Source organism: Leopardus geoffroyi, chromosome X (assembly GCF_018350155.1).
Source record: "Leopardus geoffroyi isolate Oge1 chromosome X, O.geoffroyi_Oge1_pat1.0, whole genome shotgun sequence".
Taxonomy (NCBI): domain Eukaryota; kingdom Metazoa; phylum Chordata; class Mammalia; order Carnivora; family Felidae; genus Leopardus; species Leopardus geoffroyi.
Window position 1 is genome coordinate 15900680 of NC_059343.1, and position 23625 is coordinate 15924304.

The 23625-nt window shown below is 44.9% G+C and overlaps 1 protein-coding gene across 11 annotated transcripts in view; it reads right to left on the minus strand.

The window, feature by feature from the left end:
- The window catches only part of SH3KBP1 (SH3 domain containing kinase binding protein 1), a 336102-nt gene that overhangs the window by 144198 nt on the left and 168279 nt on the right, over window positions 1-23625 (minus strand). For 5 of the 11 annotated variants that reach the window (XM_045472246.1, XM_045472241.1, XM_045472245.1 and 2 more), the window contains 3 exons: window positions 18625-18728; window positions 4107-4236; window positions 3488-3547 (listed from right to left, as the gene is read on the minus strand). In XM_045472246.1, coding sequence (XP_045328202.1) covers window positions 3488-3547; window positions 4107-4236; window positions 18625-18728 — 294 coding nt within the window. Of the gene's footprint in view, window positions 1-3487; window positions 3548-4106; window positions 4237-18624; window positions 18729-23625 lie in introns of those variants that run through there. The other 6 variants (XM_045472250.1, XM_045472247.1, XM_045472249.1 and 3 more) reach the window with 3 other exon arrangements.

Consider the following 23625-nt stretch of genomic DNA (forward strand, 5'->3'; position numbering starts at 1 on the left):
TGCACCTGTAATTCCACTGAGGAACCGCCATTATTTATTTATTTATTTATTTATTTATTTTTTGGTGCGATAGGGTATTTTAAGGCACCTCCTTATTGATACATATTGAAATATTTATGGATAAAATTACACGATATCTGGAGTTTGCTTCAGAATAATATGGGGGAAGATTGTGCAGTGGTATAAATAGAATCAAGTGGCCAAAGGCCGATAGCTGCTGAAGCTGGGTGATGAGCACTCAGGGGTTCATTACACTATTCTCTTGACTTGTATGTATGTTAGAAATTCTCTATAATAACAAGTTTATAAAAATATCTGAAAAAGTACCTTTAATGTTTCATAAATCCTATAAAATATAACAGTGCTTTCAAATTTAAATATGCAGCAAGTTTTTGCTACTACATAGCTATGAATTTTCTTATCTGAGGTAAAAGGTTTAAACCAACATATCAACCAACCCAATTGCTGTAACTCTTTCCTTGACAGATTAGATTACCCTGAACAAAGATCTAAAGTTCAGAGATTTTCATAAGCAACCACCATATATAAAAATACATCAGGGTAAAAGAAAAGCAAGTTCAAGCAATTTGCACCTGTCATTCAAAGATGAAAATGCCGCCTTCGAGTGACAAAGGATTCAGCAAGAGCTTACTGAACCCCTGCCATGTGTCAAGCTGTCCGGGCACACTTCCGCATAAATACAATGCAAGGTCTCTTCTATCACATTCATCACCGGTTGACAAAACTCAACTTAATAACTATGCTCAAATACTTTCTGGAAATAGAAATATGAAGAGTACAAATACCAAATAATTATGTACACATATAGGTGTGTGTGTGTGTGTGTGTGTGTGTGTGTGTGCAAGATAGAGATATACAAGGACACAATGTACACAAAGTTGTATTCATATGCACCAGGACATAGATTTTGTCTGTCTTCAAAAACCTCACCATGATGTCTGGTAGCATTTAAATTAAGAGGATTTTTAGGATGCCACCAGCCTCTCTAAAAATTACCAAAATGGCACAAACATTAGGAATATTAAGTGGGCTGTCCTAACACAGACCTTGATTAAATACAGCTTAGCTCATACCAGAGTAAAAACCTAGATGTCTCTTGTGCATTAGCCATACCTTTGCCTTTCTCAGTTTTATGATAAAAGTAAATAGGCATTTACTATAGTCACACAAGATATTATCTCCGGGGAAAACTGGGTGATGGGTATGTGAGATCTCTCTGTACAGTTCTGGGTTGTTTTGTTTTTTTTTTTTTTTTGCAACTTCCTGTGATTCTGTAATTATTTTAAAATTTAAAAAGTTAAAATAAAGCACATTGAAACTACTGATGCCATTCTCTGGCAGTAGAGAACAAGTAGGATCATTCTAAAGCTAAAGGTTCCACTTAAACAAATCCTCCCAGTATACATAACTTCTGTGTGTGATCTGATCTACATTTTATACATTTTACCATCTGATACACATTTTATTATCAGAGTGTAAACAGCTACTGAAAAACCTATGAGAACACTGAGAGATGCTCTTTCTCTTTCAGGGGGTTGCTTCAAGGCAGCAAGCCACAGGGACGTTATCATCACATCTGCTTTTCTATGAAGTCCTTTGTGACCACCATTGTCCCCACATCCCGATGGGACTGGTCTCTCCACCTTTGTATACCATTTTCCTCAGCCACCCATGGAGCACATGGGGCACCTCCCTGAACTGGTTTCTGTACCCAGTTTCTCTAATGTGAGCTGACTGAAGGCAGGGACCCCATCTGATTTGTCTCTGCATATCTTCAGTGTCTTGTGCAGTGTCTTAGTAATAACAGGGGCTCAGTAAAGGTTGGATGTATGAGGAATAGAAGAAAATGAGGAAAAAAGGAAGGGAGGAAGGAAGGGAGGGAGGGAGGGAGGGAGGGAGGGAGGGAGGAAGGAAGGAAGGAAGGAAGGAAGGAAGGAAGGAAGAAAGGAGAAAAATGGATAGATATGGGTGGACAGATGGAGAGATGGAGAGATGGGCCCTCTTGTCCTAACTGTACATACTGGAAGATTGCCAAAGCTCTGTAGTTCTTTCAGAAGCATCCATCCTTGTTAGGAGACCATGCCTCTTCAGGACCTCACAACCCCCTCAACAAGGGACAGAATCTGAGGTAACTAAATGTGGCTGCTGAAATTTGGGGCTCTCCTAGTCCTGAAATGGAGGGCTTTCAACTGAATGAGTGTTGGGGAGAAAAGTCTCTCCAAGAGAAACAGCCCCTGCCAAGTATGTGAAGGAAGGCTAGGTGACCAGTAGAGACCATTCCACTGAGTCTCCTAACCTCCTACCCCAGAAATTCCAGCACCATGTGTTTTGGGCTGAGGGAGTCAGGCAGGATCAAAAGTCCACATTATTAAATCAGAGCAGGAGGAGACAGTTTATTTCAGTAATTCCAAAAATACAAAAGGCATTACTTCTCTGACCCTTCAGCTCTGAAAGCATAGCTAACAATGGCAGGATACCGAGAGGTCAAGGGTCTCCCAAACAGGTTGTCCGATACCTCTCCAGATCTCTTTTTCTGCCTCAGCCAAGGAGTCCCAAAGTAATTTAAACATGCAGAGACAGCGCTTCAGTGAGCAGGGTACCAAATGGTATGCAGCAGCCTCAATATATAAACTGGTTACATCCCGGGCTTTATCAGGATTAACAATGGAAAGTGACCGTTTACGGACAGCCTTATATGGGCGAGGTGTTTATGTACATAATTGCCATTAGAACTCATAACACACTCCCCCATGGAAATAATGGTATAATGATCCGATTTGGTCCTCCCTCTTAGAAAGCCCATTTAATCTACAACATCCTTGAGGTACAGTATTGTTATTGTAGGACCCCATTACCAGGTACAACTGGGAAGCAGAGAATCACCTGACCCCAAGCCAGAGAAGGCAGCAGGAGCTGCAAGATGCTTCACTTGCTCCAAAATCACCTCCCATCTTTCCTACCACAGACCCTAGGATGGAACGGAGTTCAGGGGTGGGGTGGAGTGGGGTCCCTGGCTCTGGCAGTGGAAGGAAAGGGTATAGCTGAAGCCTATGAGCCAAACAGCCAGATCTGCTGTTTCTATGAATGACAGGCCATAGGAGCCCACGCTACTGAGAGACCAAGGGAAGAAGGTCACTCGAGCACTTCTCCAGAAGTGGCTTTACCTCCAAATCGGGAACCTGTCCATCGTGCTACTGGTTAAATAAAAGAGACACAACTAACTTGGGAGCACCACTCAAGTCAGATTTTCCCAAATGGAAAAGAAAGACGTTTTAGTATTATTTTGACAGCACTGGGTTTAAAAGGGGAGTCTGCCACCCCAGGGAGTGGCGCACCACTATGACACAGTCGAGCCGCTTACGACATTCACACCATGACCTTGGCTCAAGACGGCACATGAGATACACAGACGCCCACGTAGGAAGTTGGGTTAGCGACTGGGAGAACAAAGCTTCCCGGTCCTGACCTTTTGCTCCATGAGCTGGAAAGGGCAGCAGAGAAGCTGGAGGGAGGAGAGCTTCAGGCCCTGGAGAAAGAAAGACCTGGAGTTCGTTCTCACCATCGCAGAAAGACACGCATGCTCACCCAAGGTGGGGCTGGACTCTCCGCTGTCTTGTCACACTTGTAAGAAACCTGGCATGCAGTCGTCCCGAGCACAGCCCTTCTCACCACCAGCGGGTTTTGTGTGTGTGGGTGTGCCATCTTTCTCCAAGTTGCCCAAGGGACGGTGAGAAATACAGTCTCGTTTGGTTCATTTAAAAAATAACTATCAACTTGCAGGGAGTGACACTTTAGAAGTGTACGGAAGCACAGTAATGGGAGCCAGAGGGGAATAGGACCACGGCATGAAGGCTGACGGTCACTCATCCAGAGATGCACAGTGCGCATGTGCACACTCACAAAGGTGTGCAGTTCACACCTTTACAGTGATAACCTACTAAACCACAGGGGTTAAGGCAGCATAACCAAGAGTGTACTCGTGAGCTTCTGTCACTGTCACTCGGCACAGGCTACAGAACAGAGGGGTGGCTGGAGCAGCACCTGTGGGTGCCCGCACTCCCTTCCTGCATCGGGGGCTTCCTTACTTGACTTGGAGAGCTGCTCATCCTGGGAAATGCCCAGGTCATCCGATTCCCCCGACAGCTCCTTGATGAAGTTGGAAGGAAACATTCCAGTCTTTCCATTGAGAACGCCTTCCCACCATCCTTCTTCTACCTGCACAGATGCAAACACAAGAACAGAGATGCAGGACTCAGGTTAGACACTGTAGTTCCCAGTCTTCTCTCCCACCTGTACGGTGCACAATGCAGAGCCCACACAGGGAGAGCAGAAGGACCCAGAGTTTGCAAGTTAACAGGGAATGAGATCACCAACCTCATGGAGTCTTGAGATTCAGACTCGGGGCGGGGGGCTGAGCCTGGGGCCCATAAACACAAGTGGAAAATAACTAACACTTCGTTTTTGCTAACCTCAAACTAAAATTTGGCATTTCCTTTGCTTTCAAAATGTAGGTAACACAGTAAGAGTAGACGGACCTGTGACTGGTCACCAAACAACTCATGGACATATTCATATCGCATCACAGATGGTGTGGGTATCTCAAGATATCATTTGCACCCATCAGTACTATGAAGTGGTGATAGTTACCAACCTGCTGGGGACCTTGTTATTTAATGTGTTCGTAGGGAATTATACATGAATTAAAGTAAGAAGTTAAACTTAGATTATCATACCAAAATTTGTTTCAAAAATAGCTTGATAGCTACTGCAATGGTTCCCTTTATAATCGTAGGCTTCGTTTTATGCATTTCAAACCATTATTTAACAACTGACCATGGCTTCCCCAGACTACCCAAATTAACTAGATGGCCTAACGAAATCAATTGACAAGCCCTGAGCTACAAACTCAATTGGAAGGGAGAACTCCCTGCAGGTTTCTGAAGGGTTGTAGATAACCCTGAGAAGAACCGCAACTGGGTGAAGAGAGGCAGGGAGGGCGGCCAGACTGGAGTCCTCTGGCTGGGAGAGTGAGGCCGGATCTAGGGGAGCAGTGACAGTGCAGAAGGCAGGTATGGATTGGAAGGCCCTCTGAGGTATGAGCTGGTCTTGAGACACCAGTTCGCTGGGACGATCAAGAGGAAGGTAAAAAGTCATTCCAAGATTTCGTGATGGAGCCACTAAGAGAACAGCAAGATGGCTTCTTGGAGGAAAGTGACAGAGCATTCTGAGAAGAAGCAAGCATTAAGTTACTTGTGTGGGCGATATAACAGAAAGAGACCCTGAACCTTTGGAATTTTTTTTTACCACATGCATATATCACCAATTCAAACTGACAAATACAATTTAACAGCTAAAACAGTTAAAACAAAAAAGATAAGGGATATTAGAGTCAAAAGTCCAGTTCAAATCCTACTGAAGCTTAGCAGTTGTCTGACCTCATTCAAATGTCCTACCAAACCAAACCCTGAGTTCCTATCTATACAATGGGGATAATGAATACACTCATTCAGTGTTAAAGACAAATGTATTATGACTCTACACTAAGGGCTAGGGACACAGAACTGTACAGGGCATCGCTGTTTTTTCCCTCAAGCAGTTGACAATGTACGAAGGGAGAGAGGGCACGTGATCGAAAGAGGGGAGAGGACTGGCGTGACAAAAAGCTAGTAATGGGCAGTGGATAGATGGGAAAATGCCATGACTCAGCACAAACCAGACTGGTTACACAAAGTCGAGCTCACCGAGATTTGGGATGCTACAGGAAGCCTTTGAGAAAAAAAAAAAAAATCAAAATTAAGGTTGGCCTTGAAGAGGATGAATGATAGATGTAAGTAGGAGAAGGGGGTGCGTGAGACACTCCAGAAAGGGGGGAGCTGACAAGACCTGTGTAGTGGAGACAACGAGAATGCCGTTTGGAGCATTTGTTAGGGAACTCATGAAATACAGACTTGCACAGTGGCGATTATATCTGCGTGATCACAGAAATCTTCGGGAAAGCATCCAGACATCCATGTACAACTGTCCCAGTGACTATTCAATACCAAATCGTGGCATTTAACAGCATTTCAGTTGAAACCATTCCATGTTACTATGCCAACTCAACTGATATGTGTTATTCTTTCAAGGAGCTTTTTATAGGATTAGGATGGTTGGGAAAATTCACCATGAGCCTGAATATAAATAGTCACCGGATTTATAGCGGGGGTCCTTTGTACTTGTCCTGAATAAGAAACCATAAAACGACCTTCTTTCTCCCAGAATCACAGGGCAGGAGGAAAAACCGAGGGCACAGACCACAAAGGAGCAGTCCCTAGCGTAATCCCCGACAGACAGCGCAGGGCAGCCGGGCCAACTCCATTCATTTCAGTTTGACAGTATCTAAAACAGTTCCGTTCCCAGTAAAAGGCGGCTCCAGCCTGAGATCCCTGAAGGAAGTACTCCTGATGTGTGGGATTGGTCAGCCGCCTGCTGGGAAAACAGGGGTGTCTTCACCTCACCACACGCCCAGATGCCTGTATCCATGTCACGGCACAGTCTGAGAGGAGTGGCCAAGAGGGAAAGAGCAGAGGTCTATCATTAGCCACGCAGGCAGGGAGCGGAGGGGCAATAAAACCACCGCTCACTGCCTGGGGGGTACGCTCCCCATCACTGGCGCCGTGGCAGTGGGGGCGGGGCGGGTTGCCTGGCCCCTGGACCGGTGAGAGTCGTTCAGTGCTATTTCTTCCCTTACCCTGCTGCTTTAGTTGCAAGATCCAGGCTAGAGACGGGGTGAGGGGTGGGGGGTAAAAATGATCCTCGCCCTCCTACCATTCCTCTTCAGCAGTATTCTAGAGTTCAACCTCCCGTATTGAGATGAGGACACTGAAGCCCAGAGTGATTACATTCATTCCATCAGTCAAAGAGTAGAGCACAGTACCTCACACTTTGAATGAATAAACGAACAAAACGCCGGGAAATCATTCGAGGAAACCCGCCATGGGGGTCTATGAAGCCCTGGTTCGCCGACCAAAGGACCTGCGCTACTGTGCGGAGCAAAAGGGACAAAAACTGTGGGACGTGTCTTTTGGACATGGGACATGACTGTGTTAGCCACTGTTCTTAATTAAGTGCCGCCGGGCCCAAGTGTGTGTGCCCCTCTCTATCCGACCAATATCTCGTAAGCTCCCAGCCCGCGCTGCCCTAGGACCTTAGGGCAGATTCAGTGGTGAACAAAACAAAGACACTGTGCTGGAGAAGCCACAAAGAAGGGAACATACAGACCCTGTGCACCCCCCACTTGGAACCCAAGCTTGCTTATGTTCGTTTGTCTATTTAAAAGAAAGAAATGTAGAAATGTGTCCCTTGGCAATAAAGTGCGGATTGTGGATGTTACCGAGGGCTTATAATTTCTGCCCCAAGGAGAGTAACGAAGGGGAGCCAATACCCACCTTCTCCGACACTAACACACACATCAACGGCCTTCTGCAGGCCTTGGCTCTAGGCTGAGAACAACGCCCACCCCATGTCCCTGTGACCGACCCAGCCAGCTCCGGAGCCCACGGCTATGTCCCGAGAGCCAACCCCATCTTCGGCCCGGAGCTGGGAACAGGGTGGCTGGCTCCTGGCAGTGTTTGAGAAAGAAACTTCAATGGTTTGTGCTGGGGGCCCTGCAATCCCCACGTCTTCACAATCACCAGCCTCTAAGTGGGTTCACTGCCCAAGGAGGCCACTTCGAGCTTTTAGCCCTGTTGGAAGCTGGGGAAGTGGCGGGGTGACTTTCAGCACTTCCAACCAATTTTATACACATTATCTACATGCGTAAGGCACCAAAGAGGATGCCTGCGAATACAAAGATGACCATGCCGTCTGGGGTACACAGCTATTCAAGAAGAGTTTCCGCTTACCAGCGTTCAAGTTTGACCTGTCAACCGTACTGAGAAAGGGATGTGCTTTAAAGTCTACCTCAGGGTGCCGCTTAGGGGCTGCTATGGCTTTTTACGTGCATGTAACCCTTCGTAGCCCACAGCTGGGTGAGAAGAACGCTGGAGGGGTAAGGGTGTGGGAGTCACAGGGGAGGGAGAGGCACACAGGCAAATGAGGTCAGCTCCATCGTTCCAAGAGCCGTTTTACCGTTCTTTCCAGGAAGGAAAATGGAAGAGTCAAGCTTTAAGGAAAGGCCCACACCTTAACATGACTAAACACTTCCTCAAAATTTGTTCTGACTTCATAGGTTATATGAATCTATTTCCTCTAGGCTTTCCAATTTGTGGGTGAATAATGGCTCATAATAGTCTCTATCTATCCCTTGTATTGCTGTGTTATCGGTTGTAACCTCTCCTCTTTCATTTCTGATTTTATTTGAGTCCTCTTCTTTCCTGGGGGAGTCTAGCAAATGATGTCTATTTTGTTTATCTTTTCAGAAGATCAACTCTTAGTGTCACTGATCTTTCCCATTATCTTTTTAGACTCCATTTCATTTATTTACGCTCTGATCTTTGTGTCCGCCTTCCTTCTACCAACCTTTCACTTCATTTGTTCTCTTCCTAGTTCTTTGAAGGTATTATGCTAAGTGAAATAAGTCAAAGAAAGACTAATACTATATGATCTCATATGTGGAATCTAAAAAAAAAACCCACAAACTCATAGATACAGAGAACAGACTGGTGGCTGGCACAGGCAGGGGCTGGGGGTACGTGAAATAGATGAAGGTGGGCAAAGTGTACAAAATTTTAGTTATAAGACAAATAAATCCCAGGGATGTAATGTGGAGCATGGTGCCTATAGTTAACAGTAGCATATTACATATTTGAAAGCTGATAAGAGAATAGATCTTAAAAATTTTCATCATGGGAAAAAAAAATTGTAACTACCTGTGGTGATGGATGTTAAATAAATCCATTGCTGTAATCACGTCGAAATATACACTACACATGTATCAAATCATTACCTTGCATGCCTAAAACTAATACAATGCTCTACATTAATTATATTTCAACATTTATTCAGAAATAATTAAGTGAGAATTTCCACACTGGCCCTTTCTCCTATCTTTGAGAGGTAAGAAAAAGTATTTTGAAGATGTTTAAAACACTAGAAAAATATTTGGAGAGTTTTAAAGGTTTTTTTTAATTGAGGTATAATTCGTATGATGCACACATCGTAACAGTACCAGTAAATCGGTCTTCACAAGTGCATACACCTGTGTCACCCTCACCTCTATCAACATATGGAAAATTTCCATCACTCCAGAAGATTCCCTTGTGCCCATTCCTGGTCAATCCACCTCCACAAGCAACCACTCATCTGATTTCTATCACCTGATTGATTTTACCTTCTCTAGAACTTCATGTGAATGTTCTAACGCACAGTTTTGCCTTTTGAACATTGCTGAAAAAATACGAAGTGTTTCTAGAAAACACCTTTTTCTATGAGTGGAATTAGTGAAAAAATATTTTTAAAGGAACCACTCCCTGAAGGCATAAATACCTACATTATTTTCCTTTTTAGTTGCTTTAAATAACCATCCCTGTTGATTGGGAGACATAGAAAGCTGGTTATGCCAAATATAAACAACTGTTATCTACGTCCTAAATGCCTGGGCCCGTCCCCACTCCCCCACCCCCCACACTCCTGTGTAGTGCATTGTCAAATTATCTCTTTCTGGCAAGGCCACAATGTTCCATATACATAGGAAGGTGATTTTTTTATCCCCTCGTTCTTCTGAGAAGAAGCCTCTTACACATGAAAGGGCCCCCTCAAAAGAGAAATCTGCAGAGTAATTCAAAGGGAAATGATTTAAGAAGACGGACAACTTCTATTTAAGACTTCGGCAAACTGCCCAATGAGACAGAGCAACATCCATGATGTTCCTCACAGTGGAAAGGGCTTTTGCGGACATCCTTCAGCAAAACTTGACAGTCCTATCCTTCAAAACAGCTACGGGCTTGACTATAGGCCTTCAAATTCCTAAATGACTCTATGCTAAGACCTTACTATCACTCTAGCTTGAAAATATGGGCAAAGAGTAAATTAAGCCAGTAAGATAACCTTTCTGATGAATCAAGATCTTGAAGTCTGGTGTCCTGTCACTATTCCCAGGTGAGAAAATTGTCTGTGGGAATGTGTCAATTTTAGAAAATCTATATGTAATAAACCTTTATTTATTTTTAATGTTTATTTATTTTTGAGAGAGAGAGAGAGCATGAGCAGAGGAGGGGCAGAGAGAGACACACACAGAATCCGAGGCAGGCTCCGGGCTCTGAGCTGTCAGCCCAGAGCTGGATGCGGGGCCCGAACTCCCGAACTGTGAGATCATGACCTGAGCCGAAGTCGGACGCTTAAACAACTGAGCCACCCAGGCACCCCTGTAAGAAACCTTTAAATGGGGGTACCCCTTTAAAATTTCAGTGTGGGAGGCACCATCACTTTTATGTCATCCGCATTTGACCACATCGGCCAGCTTCTGCTTCCTATACTCCACACGTGCGCTGGGAGGTTCACAGGTCATTCTGGACTCCAGAGCAAGGCTCTACGAATATCCCATCCTCCGTATTCCAGACTAGCCCAGCACCTTACACAATACACCCTGCGCTTGCTGAATTAATCCAAATACTTCTCACCTTCCACGTGCCCCGTTGTTGAAATTCCTCCTGTTCTAGGAAGCATCTTCTCCACCCTCAGTGAGTGGAGAAGTTGTTAAATCTTTCTCATCTGTCAATGCCATCCTTTACCACTGTAGTACCATCTTGGGTCATTAGTTAGCTTCTTAGCTGTATGTGTCTTACCCTCCCTGACTATACTGAGCATGTGTCGAGGTAGAGATTCTGTTTAATAAATCTTTGAATCCCTGTCTGTCACAGAGTATAAGCACTCAAATATGTGATAAATCCCATAGCTGTGTAAACCTCTTATAAATACATTTAAACTTGCAAACATGTTGCTTTTATACAGCTGTAGCCTGTTTTGTATGCTGATGATTCTAATATAATCACATTTTGTTCTACTCATGGCTTCCCTCACCTTAATATGCTCTATCATCTCTGCACATTACATAATCAGTCATGTCCACCCAAAGTTACTGGGAGAAATGACCGAAGAGCAGCCTAAGCTCTTTGGGTCCTCGAATTTTAATCAACAAATTTTTATATTAATGTTATCTTTTTTTTTTTTAAAACATAACAAACCCTTCTAAAGCAAAGGGTGCGTTAATAGGTAAGAATTTAGGTATGCTTTGATCACCTATTAATTAATCCACTTTTAAATGAACTTGCTTTCGAGGCACCTGGGTGGCTCAGTTGGTTAAGTGTCTGACTTCGACTCAGGTCATGATCTCACGGTTCATGGGTTCGAGACCCGTGTCAGGCTCTGTGCTGACAACTCAGAGCCTGGCACGTGCTTCGGATTCTGTGTCTTCCTCTCTCTCTGCCCCTCCATTGCTCATGCTCTGGCTCTCTTGGTCTCTCCAAAATGAATACAAATGTAAAAAAAATAATAATGAAATGAATTTCCTTTCTCATGGGCAAGCATAAAACAAAAGGCATCTTTCTTCATATGTAAGTCTTCAAAGTTCTTACACCAAAAATGAAATGAGGATTACCTGCTATTTTGGGTCCCTGGACCCAGTTCCAGTTGTGTGTGTGGGGGTGGGGGGGAGTGAGGTTTCCCCACACCAACAAGCGATTCTCCAGACATGAGCCCAGGGTTCTACCATTTAACTCAATTCTGACCCTATCTACCCAGAGACAGCTTCATACCCCACAGGTGAAGAGCTCAGTCCTACAAGACCGCGCTCTTCCCTGCCCCCAACGTCAGACGCCAGTTTCAAGTCCAGCTTGTCACCTGTACTTCTGACCCACTGGCTATAAATCAGAAGTTCCCATGACGCCCACCTCAGGGTCAATTAATTTCCTAGAGCGGATCCCAGAACTCAGGGCAACATCCTACTCAGCAGATCACAGGCTTAATGTAAAAGGATCTAACTCAGGAACAGCTGGATGGAAGAGCTGCACAGGGCAAGGCACGGGGGAAAGCGCATGGAGCTTCCGTACCCTCTCCAGGCACCACTCTCCACGCACCTCCCATGTTCACCAGCCCAGAAGCTCTCTGAATCTGTCCTTTGCGGGTTTTTTGGAGGCTTCATTACACACGCATGGTTGATTAATTCACCGGCCACAGGCAAGCGATTCAACCTCCAGCCCCTCTCCCCTCCCCAAGGTCAGTGGGTGGGACTGAGAGTTGCAACCTTCTCATCACACACACTGGCTCCACTGGCAGCCAGCCCCAGTGCTTAGGTCTTTCAAAAGTTACTTCATTAACGTAACAAAAGACACCTTTATCACTCTTTTAGGAAATGTCAAGAGTGTTAGGGGCTCTGTGACAGAAATGAAAGGCCAGATATACATATTTCTTCTTATAATTCACACTATCATAAATGCCCATCCATACCCATAAAGGTTGTCTGATTTACAAAGTTCTGAAGAATTTGAACAGCCTGTTGAACGCTAGCTGAGAGAAGCAACCTCAGCTGTGGGTGCAAGAAGATGCCTAAGTTTGGGGCACCTGGGTCACTCAGTCCATTGAGCTCCTGACTCTTAATTTCAGCTCAGGTCATGATCCCAGTGTTGTGGGATCAAGTGTCGGGCTGGGGCTGAGCATGGAACCTGCTTGAGAGGCTAGCGCTCTCTCGCTCGCTCTCTCTCTCTCTCTCTCTCTCTCTCTCTCGCTCTCTCTCTCTCTCTCCCTCATTCCCCTCTGTCCCCCATTCCCCACTGAGCTCTCTCTCTCTCACTCTCTCTCTCTCACCCTCACACCCCCATCCCCCACTTGTGCTCGCGCTCTCTCTCTCAAATTAAAAAAAATGCCTAAGTTTCTTGCAAGCCCAAGTTAGCATCTCTGCAAACTATAAGGCCAGGTTGGGGATTTTTAATCTGAAATTGAAGCCATTGGTCTCCAGGGAGCTTAACTAGGGACCAGTGAAAAATACCTCAAAAACAAACCACAAGGAACAAACCAAACCAAGTATCTCTGAGAGAGAGACTAGTTGAGACCAAGTTCATCCAACCCAAAAGGAAAAGTGGCTCCTTTCCCAGGCTCTAGATGACATAGACAGGAAAACAAAGAGGCTTCAATGTACTTGGAAAAAAAAAAAAAAAAAAAAAAAGGCCAACAAGCCAGGTTTGAAACCCCAGAGCCCTCAAATGCCATTTCTCCTGATGAGCTTGTCTATATGCCATCTCTGGTCTTAGAATTAGAATTTCACCTGCATTTATTAGTCCCCTCCACTCTGGACAAAAATGACCCAAGTGTGCATTTACAGTGATTTCCTCAAAAATATCTATACCCAAGAACTCAGTCTGCTCTTTTCCCTTTCGAACTGGAAGCCCAGGTCCTTTTAGGTTCGCAGAGATGGATCTAATGATGAGAGCAGAACCAAAGTCTAGCCAGGAGGCAGAGGCATGTTAAGTGCTCTCTGGAGCAAGGTGACTGTGCCAGGTGCACTCAGCCCGGACAACCCTGCTTTCCCCACTCCGTCCGGGCTGAGCATTCCGGGCTGGCAGTCAACTCCTGCCAGAGGAGGGTCAGGCTGTGTCTACCCACCTGCCTAAGCCCGTTGCGCTGATTGCTAGCCCACCATTCAGTCACACACACTGCTCAAAAATACCTAAGTGTGAAGAGAAAGTGAGTGGTGACAGGGATAATGGCAAACAATCTGAAAGTTAAAAAAACCAAACTGCCAAATCAGGTGTGGACGAGATAACTAGAAGAGAGTGGGGGCAGTGGGCTGTAGAATGTTAGTAGGAGTGTCGTCAATCCATTTAAAAATAAAAGAAGGAAATCATGAGGATGCACTATGGATGCAGACAGGCTAGAACTCAAACCAGCAAACCCATATTTAAGGAAAACACCTTCGCCCTATGAGCCAGATGACAAATGGCAAATGAATGCACATTTTTCTTTATTTTAAGGTAAAATTATATAAGATATATATTACTTACCTTAATCAAATTAATTGTGTTAATAAGATATATATCTAATTTAATTTATATCTATAAAATATCATGTTTTAAGATTCTCTACTTGATTCAACCTTTTCCAAAAAACCAGTCCAGGGATGCCTGGGTGCCTCAGTCGGTTGAGCCTGACTTCAGCTCAGGTCATGATCTCACAGTTTGGGGTTCGAGCCCTGCATCAGGCTCACTGCTGTCGGCACGGAGCCTGCTTTGGATCCTCTGTCCCTTTTTCTCTCTGCCCCTCACCTGCTTGCACTCTCTCTCTCTCTCTCTCTCAAAAATAAATAAAACATTAAAAAAAAAAAAAAACAGCAGTCCCTACCTCCAAAAACAAAATCTGAGTTGTCTTGGTTTTTTTTTTTCCTTTGGGGTAAGAGGGTGTGTGTGCATTTGTGTGTGTGTGTGTGTGTGTGTGTGTGTGTGTGTGTGTGTATGTGTGTATAGCTTTGCAATACTGTAAAATCAATTAATCAATCAATAAGAATATAACATATTTATATGCACATACACGACATCATCTGTTCTATTTTTACTGATGAAGGGATTGATTGATTCTATAGTATTGCAAAGCTAATACTAGGGCCCTACCTCAATCTGTTCCTGTCAGTGAAGAGCTTTCATTTATTTGGGATGTTTATCTTTAGCTTTCAGTAGAATGAGAGAGTAACTACCCACTGACATTTATACATCCATTATAAAAAGGCATAGTTTATATTTTACAGTGACAAGGGCCAAAAATCTGCAGTATTACAAGTAAAATGGAATAAAGGGGAATTTAATTTTTGATCATATAATTTTTTAAATATGGTTTAGGGGTGCATGGGTGGCTCAGTCAGTTGAGTGTCTGACTCTTGATTTTGGCTCAGGTCGTGATCCCAGGGTTGTGGGATCAAGCCCCATGTCAGACTCCATGCTGACTGTGGAGCCTGCTTGGGATTCTCTCTCTCTCTCTCTCTCTCTCTCTCACTCTCGCTCTCTCTCTCTCGCTCTCTCCCTCTGTCCCTCCTCCCCCAGCTTATGCCCTCTCTCTCTCTAAAAAAAAATAATAAACTAATTTTAAAAAAGTAAAAAATAGGGGTACCTACGTGGCTCAGTGGGTTGTGCGTCTGACTTCAGCTCAGATCATGATCTCACGGTGCATGGGTTCGAGCCCCACATCGGGGTCTGTGCTGCCAGCTCAGAGCCTGGAGCCTGCTTAGGATTCTGTGTCTCCCTCTCTCTCTCTGCCCCTCCCCACTCACGCTCTTTCTCTGTCTCTCAAAAATAAACATTAAAAATTTAATTAATAAAAAATAAAATATGGTTTAAAAGGCCAACCTTTACATTTTGTTTTACATAACTATCATAGGCTACATATTTTTCCTTTTTCCGATTTGCAGCAAGCCCTTCATGAAGCCGAGCAATGAAAGGGCAGTGAGTGAACAGGAGACTAGCACCGAAGGTGCGAAGGGCACCCTGTGTCATCTAGGCGAGAAGAGGAACACCTGCAATCCCTCCCCTCCTTCAGCGATCCGCACCTGCCTTCCCTACAGCCAACAGGCAGGTGAGGGTGGGCACGACTTCCCAGAAAGCTGTTAATGATTCTCCTTATCTTGATTTGTATTTCTTAAAACATTATTGCAACACTAAAGAACAAACCATCTTCTGTGACACAAGCATTTTTTTTAACCAACAGTCTTTAAAAAAAATTTTTTTTAACATTTATTCATTTTTGAGAGAGAGAGACAGAGCACGAGCAGGGGAGGGGCAGAGAGAGAGAGAGACGCACACAGAATCTGAAGCAGGCTCCGGGCTGTCAGTACAGAGCCCGACTCGGGGCTCGAACTCACTCACTGCGAGATCATGACCTGAACTGAAGTCAGACGCTCAACCCACTGAGCCACCCAGGCACCCCCACAAGCATTTTCAATTATTGTTCCCTTTCAGTCTTTGATCACATGCATGGAGATATATTTTACACAGCTGTATCCTAGTGTATGTAAGTTTGTGTCCTGATCTATTCATTTATTTTTAAAAGAATCTTTTCATACTTCCATTTACTTATTCAGCAAGCATTTATTAAAGTACATATCAGGTTTCAGGCACTATTCCAGGTACCATGTATAGAAAGATCGATCAAAACCAGATCCCTGCTGTTGAAAAGCTCTCAGGTTAGCAGAATTTAACAGAAAATCACAACACAGTATTGTAATAAATAAAGATTTAAAGGCCTCTTGGGTTTACCATCTCAATCAATGTCTTCACAATCTTCTAGCTGGATAATATCACTTAATTCACATAACTGTTCCCTCTCTTGATTATTTTTCATTATCACAAGCAATTATGCGTTTCACATATTTTTTTTTTTTTCTGTTACCATTTTCTTTGGATAAATTCCCGGGAGTGAGATTACTGGCTCAAAGGTTGTTAATTCAGATTTTAACAGCTCTTGCCATACCTTGCTAAATAGCTTCATATTAGGATCAGAAATATGCACAAAGTCACCACTTCTCAGTATTAGCCACAGTCTTACCGCTAAGTATTTTCTCGAGATTCTCAAAAGCAGGAACCCATTATTGTCTTAATTTGCATTTATTTCATTAATAGCAGTGTGGAACAGTTTCTCATGGTAAAGAGTTTTCTTTCCCCTTGTGGGCTTTGGGTCTATGACACAATTATCTACCATTTATCATTGTTACAGTACCTTCTTAATATATTTTCATATATGATATATATAATAACTTTTTATGATCATTTCTTGCAAAATGTTTTGTCTGTTGTTCTTTTTTTTTTTTTTTAGCTAAACTCGCTGCAAATTATACGAAAATTTTAATTCTTTTTTTTTTTTAATTAGTCACACTGTTCATTATTTCTCTTGGAATTTCTTCCATGGGTTTGGTCTTAAGAAATGTGTCCCTTGGGGAGCCCGGGTGGCTCAGTCAGTTAAGCGTCTGACTTTGGCTCAGGTCATGATTTCAAAGTGGGTGAGTCTGAGCCCCACGCCAGGCTCTCTGCTGTCAGCCCAGAGCCTGCTTCCAATCCTCAGTCTCCCTGTGTCTCTGCTCCTCCCCCGCTCTCCCTCCCTCTCTCAAAAATAAACATTTAAAAAAGAAAAGGAAAAAGGAATGTGTCCCTTTCACCATTGGCATAAACCTTCTCCTCTGTTGCCCGTTCCTGTTTTGCTCATTCATCTTTCGACAAACGGCTCCCGTGTGCCCGACTTGGCAACAGGGATACAAAATGGTGAACGAATGACACATGAATACAAATTCTCCAAAAAGTGGGAGATAGGCACACGTGCTTACTTTGTGTCCTCCAGGTGCCATACTGGGAGTCCCGGTGACTGATTCTCTAGAGACAGGTATCTTTGTTTGATGCCCTATATACTATTTATGATTCTGTTAGTGCGGGTGTAAACTGGCAGAAAAGCAAAAGTGATGAGAATGATTCTGTTCAGATAGCAATGAAAATAAATCTTGACTGCCAGAGATACAAGTGCCTTATCCCCTAGAAAAGATAACCTCAAAGGGTATAGTTTACTGCCCCGTGGGGACACGATGTAGTTTTGCATCCAACTTAGCAACCTTAATCAAGTATTTTTTCTTTCAAGTCATTATAAATACTTTCCTCTTCCACAATTCTCTTTGAGCCAACCATACCATCTTGCAGATCCCCTCATTAATGAGTTACATAAAGCTTTGACGCATGTTCATTTTATGTTTGTATGAACAGGGAATGTGGTGGCTAGCATCAGCCCTGCTACTTGGACCCATGCCACAGTTCACTTAATCTCCTCCTTGACTTCTAGCTTCCTTTTTTTTTTTTTTTTTTTTTTTGTAAATCATGGGGTTCTGTAAGGTCGAATGGTACTCAGGAAACCAAGGCTCTCAGAGAAGTGCATTTCTATATACAGGTACATGTGTTGAATCAGAATGAATGATGACGCTGTAAGTCTGAAATCCACGAACACCCAGGACGGAGGGGTTGGGTCTGAGACGCCTGTGCCAGTGTGTGGCAGGGCACTTCGCCAGCAGGGCTGGCTCTGAGCAGCCAGGACCAAGGAGGAATAAGGGAACGTGGAGCAGGGGAAAGAACTAGGGTCTCCAGCCACGTGGACCTGGCTTTAACACTCGGCCCTGACTCCTCTAGGGTCTTTCGAGTCTCTTTTCTCATCTACAAAATGAGGCGCTTGTGATGGGCCACCAATGGGCCAACGTGCAAAGAACCTTGTCACATCTGTCTTATACTAGGTCTTTGATAAATGTCGCTTTTCTTTCCCTGTGAATCCACAGTGTGCCCCCCCACGAAGACTGAATTCACCCTCTAGAGATGGCTCAGGGTCACTCTGGATGGCAGGAGTCTCCTAGCCAATGAAGCAGGGGAGAAAAGCCAGGCAGCGGGCTGGGACCTCAGAAGTACTCAACAAAGACAGTAATTTCCAACGGCCCACACCTGCTCCTAATGGGCTTGGTGGCATTCCTCTCTGGGAACCCATTTCCTCTGAGAAGAGACTCGACTAGACAACGTCGAAGGTCTCCTTAAGCTCTAACATCCGCCACAACAAGGCCAACCGGGGGTGGGTTCTGACAGCCCACCTGAGGCCACCCACCCCCCTCCCCCTGCGTGGCACACTCACCTCTCCTACTACTTCTATGATGTCGCCCACTTTCAGCTCGAGCTCGTCATCGTTCTGGGGCAGGTAGCTGAATGCCACCTGGCAGCGGCGCCTCCGTCGCTCGCCTGAACGGGAAAAGCAAGATATTTAGATACAGCTCTTGTCTCAAAATTAGATTTTAAAGAGAGGCTTCCTAGGCATGCAGGCAATTAAGCTGACTTGTCTCAAATACGCTCTCTGGGACATGGCTAGAGGCCCGCCCGGCAGCCCTGGTCTCAGAGAGAGGCAGTAGAAAGCAGAGCAATGCTTCTTGGTCTTTTAAAAGCTGCTGGGTCGAAAGGCATGGAGATGAGAAACCGATCCGCTGGTGCAGAAGGCAAAGACCCCAGCCCCGAAGCGCTGGCGCACAGTGTTGCCTTAAACGCGTTTCCGTGGGTGGGGCTTTGTATCTGCTGCCGTTGATTTTTAATGAAAGCTGATGTGACGTGGTAGAGTAAAAAGAATGGTCTGCTTCTAATGCTAGCAAGGCAGAGGAAATTTTTCCCAGTGTGCAAAGGAAAAGATAAAGCATCCTGGCCTTTTTCTTACTAATCATCACCCTTTCAATGTGGTGGAACTCAGGCCTGATAAGCAAAGGCTGATTAGATTTCAGCCTGCTCTTGGTGCCATTTCAAATGCCCCAGGGGGGTTCAACAAATCCACTTCTGTCCTCTTCCCTCTGTCCCAGGGGACCCATTAGCAGGAGGCCTGGCTGCTTACACAGAGCCAACCCAGGCAAATCAAGATAAAAGCCAGGACCACACTTCACTTGACCGGAGGACACTCAAGGGTACAGCATCTCACTCACGCAGAGCGGCCCAACTGGGAGGCCCTGGCTCAGAGCTGGTTCAAGTACAAATGCAAGTGTCCACACCACAGACATGCACTGCGGGCAGAAAGAACATGCATGTGGTATGTGTGATGGGGGTGGGGTGGGGAGACAGACAGACAGACAGACAGACAGCAGTGGAGGCCCAAGCCGGGGAGAGGTGGACCGAAGAGAAGGACTGGGACCAGCACTGCTCAGAAGTTTGTTGCTCAAGGCTGACCACCTCACAGTGCTCCCTCCTGCCACCGCATGGCCTAGAAAACCAAAGGGATCACCGACTTCAAGCCAACACATTTAGAAACGCTGACATTATTTTTGGATACTGCCTACAGTGACTCTTTTCCTTTTCTAGTCTTTTCCCTAAGAAAGCAAATCCCTGCAGGAGCGATCACAGGCCACATTAAGGCCCCCGTGCAGCATGACATCACACAAAGGGGAAGGTCTGGGCTACATCTCATGCGCTCACAGATCAATATTTTTCAAAAGCCAGTGGCCTAGTTCTCTCTGTTCCATTTTTCTCTGCCCGAGCCTCACTAAGGAAGAACAGAGTCGAACAGAAGGAAGGGGGCAGGAGTTCGGAATTGATACCTTGTCTAATCACGTCTCTGGCGACTGCACAAATACACTCCACCCCTTGGCGCAGAACCCCCAGCCCCCTGGTCCTGACGAGGACAAACGCAGAGCTCTCAGGCCAACTGCCAGGCGCTGGCTGCACTGTTGGCAGGTGGCACAGGGCCACCCATGGAGGGCCTGGCTCTCCCGCGGAGCATGGCTTCTCCGTGGGGAGTCAGGAAGAGTGGGTCTGCAGGGCAAAGAACTCTACCGCAATTCCATGGCGTCCAAAGCGACGGAAGGCAACTCCGGCGCTCTGTGTTGTCAAGGGTACAGATCCCTCATCCTATCTGAGGAGGTCTAGACAACGAGGCGGTCTTGGCACCCATCTCCTACTCCCTGGGACTCTCTTGCCCCCACATACACCTCTGAAGATGAAGTTCTACTATAAATCTTTAAGACCTTTATTCGCTCGATGTTATATCAAAAGCAAACCCTGCAGATACAAATCTGAACACAGAACAAGTAAACATGACAAATGTCTACAACCCAACATTTATAAGCACAGAAGTCACCAGCCCTCACCAAAGTGACTTGAAAATAACATCTGAAGACCCAGTGTTAGCTGAAATGGTAAACACAGTTATATGCAGGTTTATATATTCACAAAACCCTCTGTAAAAAGTAGCATCTAGCCCAGTAGTGCGCAAATGGCGGAAGAGAGAGTGATGTATTCTTTAACAACAGACTGACACCGCAGACTCAGAACAGACCTGGAACAGAATAATCAGATTTCTCTTGAACCAAATCTCTGCATCAGACTTCCATAAAGCCCTGTCTGGTATCAGGAAGAATGACACATTTCCTAGTTTCTGTCTGCCAGGCTAATCGACATTTCTTAAAAGCCTCTAAGAAGTTTATTTAATTGGTGGCATAAAGTCCTATAAAACACAATGCCAACATACAGGACCAAGAAAAGCGAGTCACAGAGAGATATCCAGAGAGTAATGATGGTAAAGGCCACCCGACCTTACCCCAGGTAGTAACAGTTTTTCCCTCTGGCACTGGGATAGCGGGCAATCTTTTCTAAAGCACTTCTGGTATCCAGCACCATATCTCATCCTGCCAACCACATGGCTTGCAAAGAAAAAGAAAGGAGCCAGAATGAGCAACCACTTTGCAAATGAGAAAACTGGGGCTCAATGACTTACCCACAGACACCAAGCTAGTGAGTGGCAGTATTTCCTTGGTCTGAGTTCAGAGCTCGCCTCCAATGCTGGATGAACCAATTCTGTTCACATCTTGTCCCAAATTCTCGGCAATTCTGTACTTAACTGCTTCCTGCAATACTGTGCAACACAGCCTGAGGTTTGTACCCAAATTCCTGGACTGCTGCTCTTCCAGGTCTCAACTTCTGCACATCACTGTTACCAGGTCTACCCAACCTAAAGTCCAGTTTCAGGTGGGTGTCTGACGGGGGTGCCTGGGTGGCTCGGTCGGTTGAGCGTCCGACTTTGGCTCAGGTCACGATCTCACGGCGCGTGAGTTTGAGCCCCGCGTCAGGCTCTGTGCTGACAGCTCGGAGCATGGAGCCTGCTTTGGATTCTGTGTCTCCCTCTCTCTCTGCCCCTCCCCTGCTCACACTCTGTCTCAAAAATAAACAAACATTAGGAAAAAAATGAGGTGGGTGTCTGACAATGGGAGACACTGCATTTCAGTCGCCTCTGTCCATCCAAAACTTAAGGGAGTTTAAGGATGCCATTTGCCATTTCTTCCTCTCCTGGCATTTCACTGATGTTTACTGGTCCATCTTGACCTTCCTTGAGAAGTTATGTCAACAACAACGTCATCTCGTTTCAACAGCCGGTATAAACTGCAGAAAAACGAGTATGACTTGCCCAAGGCCGTGGTTTAGGATCCCTTAGTTTGAGCTGTTCACACCCAGGGCCCAGTTCACGTGAACTCAAGTTTTAACACATTACAATGGGCTTTTTTTTTCTATGGGATACACTGAGTCATGAGAGAAATTTACATCTACTTGCTGATCACGGCCAACAAGACAAATCTGTATTAGAACAACTAGAAAGAGGAGAGAACACAGGCTCTTCCTCCTTCACATCAGGGCCATTGCCACCATCCTTTGTCACTGTGTGCGTTTTCTAGGCCAGACCACTTAACTCCTTACATGTAATTGCAAGAAGTAACAAACACAAGTTTTACGGACACGTGCAAATGTATATGTGCATGTGGCTTACCAAAAAATGTATAGATAAGGCAGACTTCACAGGGGATACTTGATATGTCTCTCCTTTATTGTCATACTGCACGATGGCCACGAAATACACATGCATGACCATGCACTCATATGTAGAAATATCGGCACACAGAGGGCAAGGCAGGCACACTCAGTCTCCCTCACTCGGCCCCATTCGTCTGTGACCTTACATTCATGGTCAGCTTTGTTTAATAAAATGATAACAGCTAGCATTTATTGAGCACTTATTGTGTGCCAGACACTGCTAAGTACTGTGTATGTATTACCCCACTTAATTCTCACAATGAACCCCCTTCTCACAAACAAGGAAACACAGAGATTGCGTGTTCTACCCGAGGTCTTACAGCTCGCGAGCAGATGCAACTCCAGAGACACCACCTCCCGTGTCTGACTGTTCTTAAGAATGCTCACTTATAGGTCTTGAGACTGCAGAAGGGACTCGCCGGGCCAATGTGGGACATGGTTAAAATGTGAAACCAGGAAGTGAAAAACCACAGATCAGGAGCATTTCCTTACAGCTGCTGGATACTGAGGATATAGCTGCCGGATATTTTAATGAAATAAAACTGGTTGGAAAGGGAGGAAATGAAGGACACTCACACTCTCTAAACATGACATAGCAGAAACTAAAAAGGGTGCCATGACCCACGTACAGACAGCACACTCATCTATATTTTAGAGCCTTCCAGGGTCTTACAACATGTGAAAACTTTACTAGGCCAATTCATTCAATGACCACAAAAATCTAACAACAAATAATGTAGTGGTTGAAAAAATTATTTGGATCAACTAAAAACTTTCAACACCCACACAGTCTTTTTTTTTTTTTTTTTTTACATCTCATATCCCCTTTGACAGAACACCAGTGCAACCACAAGGGTCTAAATCATTTGAGATTTTCAAGGAACCCACTGAATTAATCAAATGGATCCTCACCGCATGCCTAGGGAACATGGCAGTATCCTGAGATCATACTGTAAGAGAAAAAACACTGATAAAGGTCAAAGAGCAAATTAGAAAAAGCCCCCGATTTTGTTTCCAGGGTTAGTTACTTCTGGCATTTTCTCCAGATGTGGCCTGGGGACCACCTACCTATGTCAGAAGGTTGAAATGCAGGAAAGATCTATGGAACTGTACTCTCTGGGCAGTTGGGGTCAGGGACCTGCATTTAAACCTGACTCACCATGTGACACTACCCACAAAAATCTAAACCTCAACAACAAATCAGTGCCACTAATTACAGGTGACAACGGGTAACAGCGGGTGACTAGGAGAAAACACCTTGTGGGAACAGGTGATCTCCCTTTAGAGGACTCTAACCAGTGGT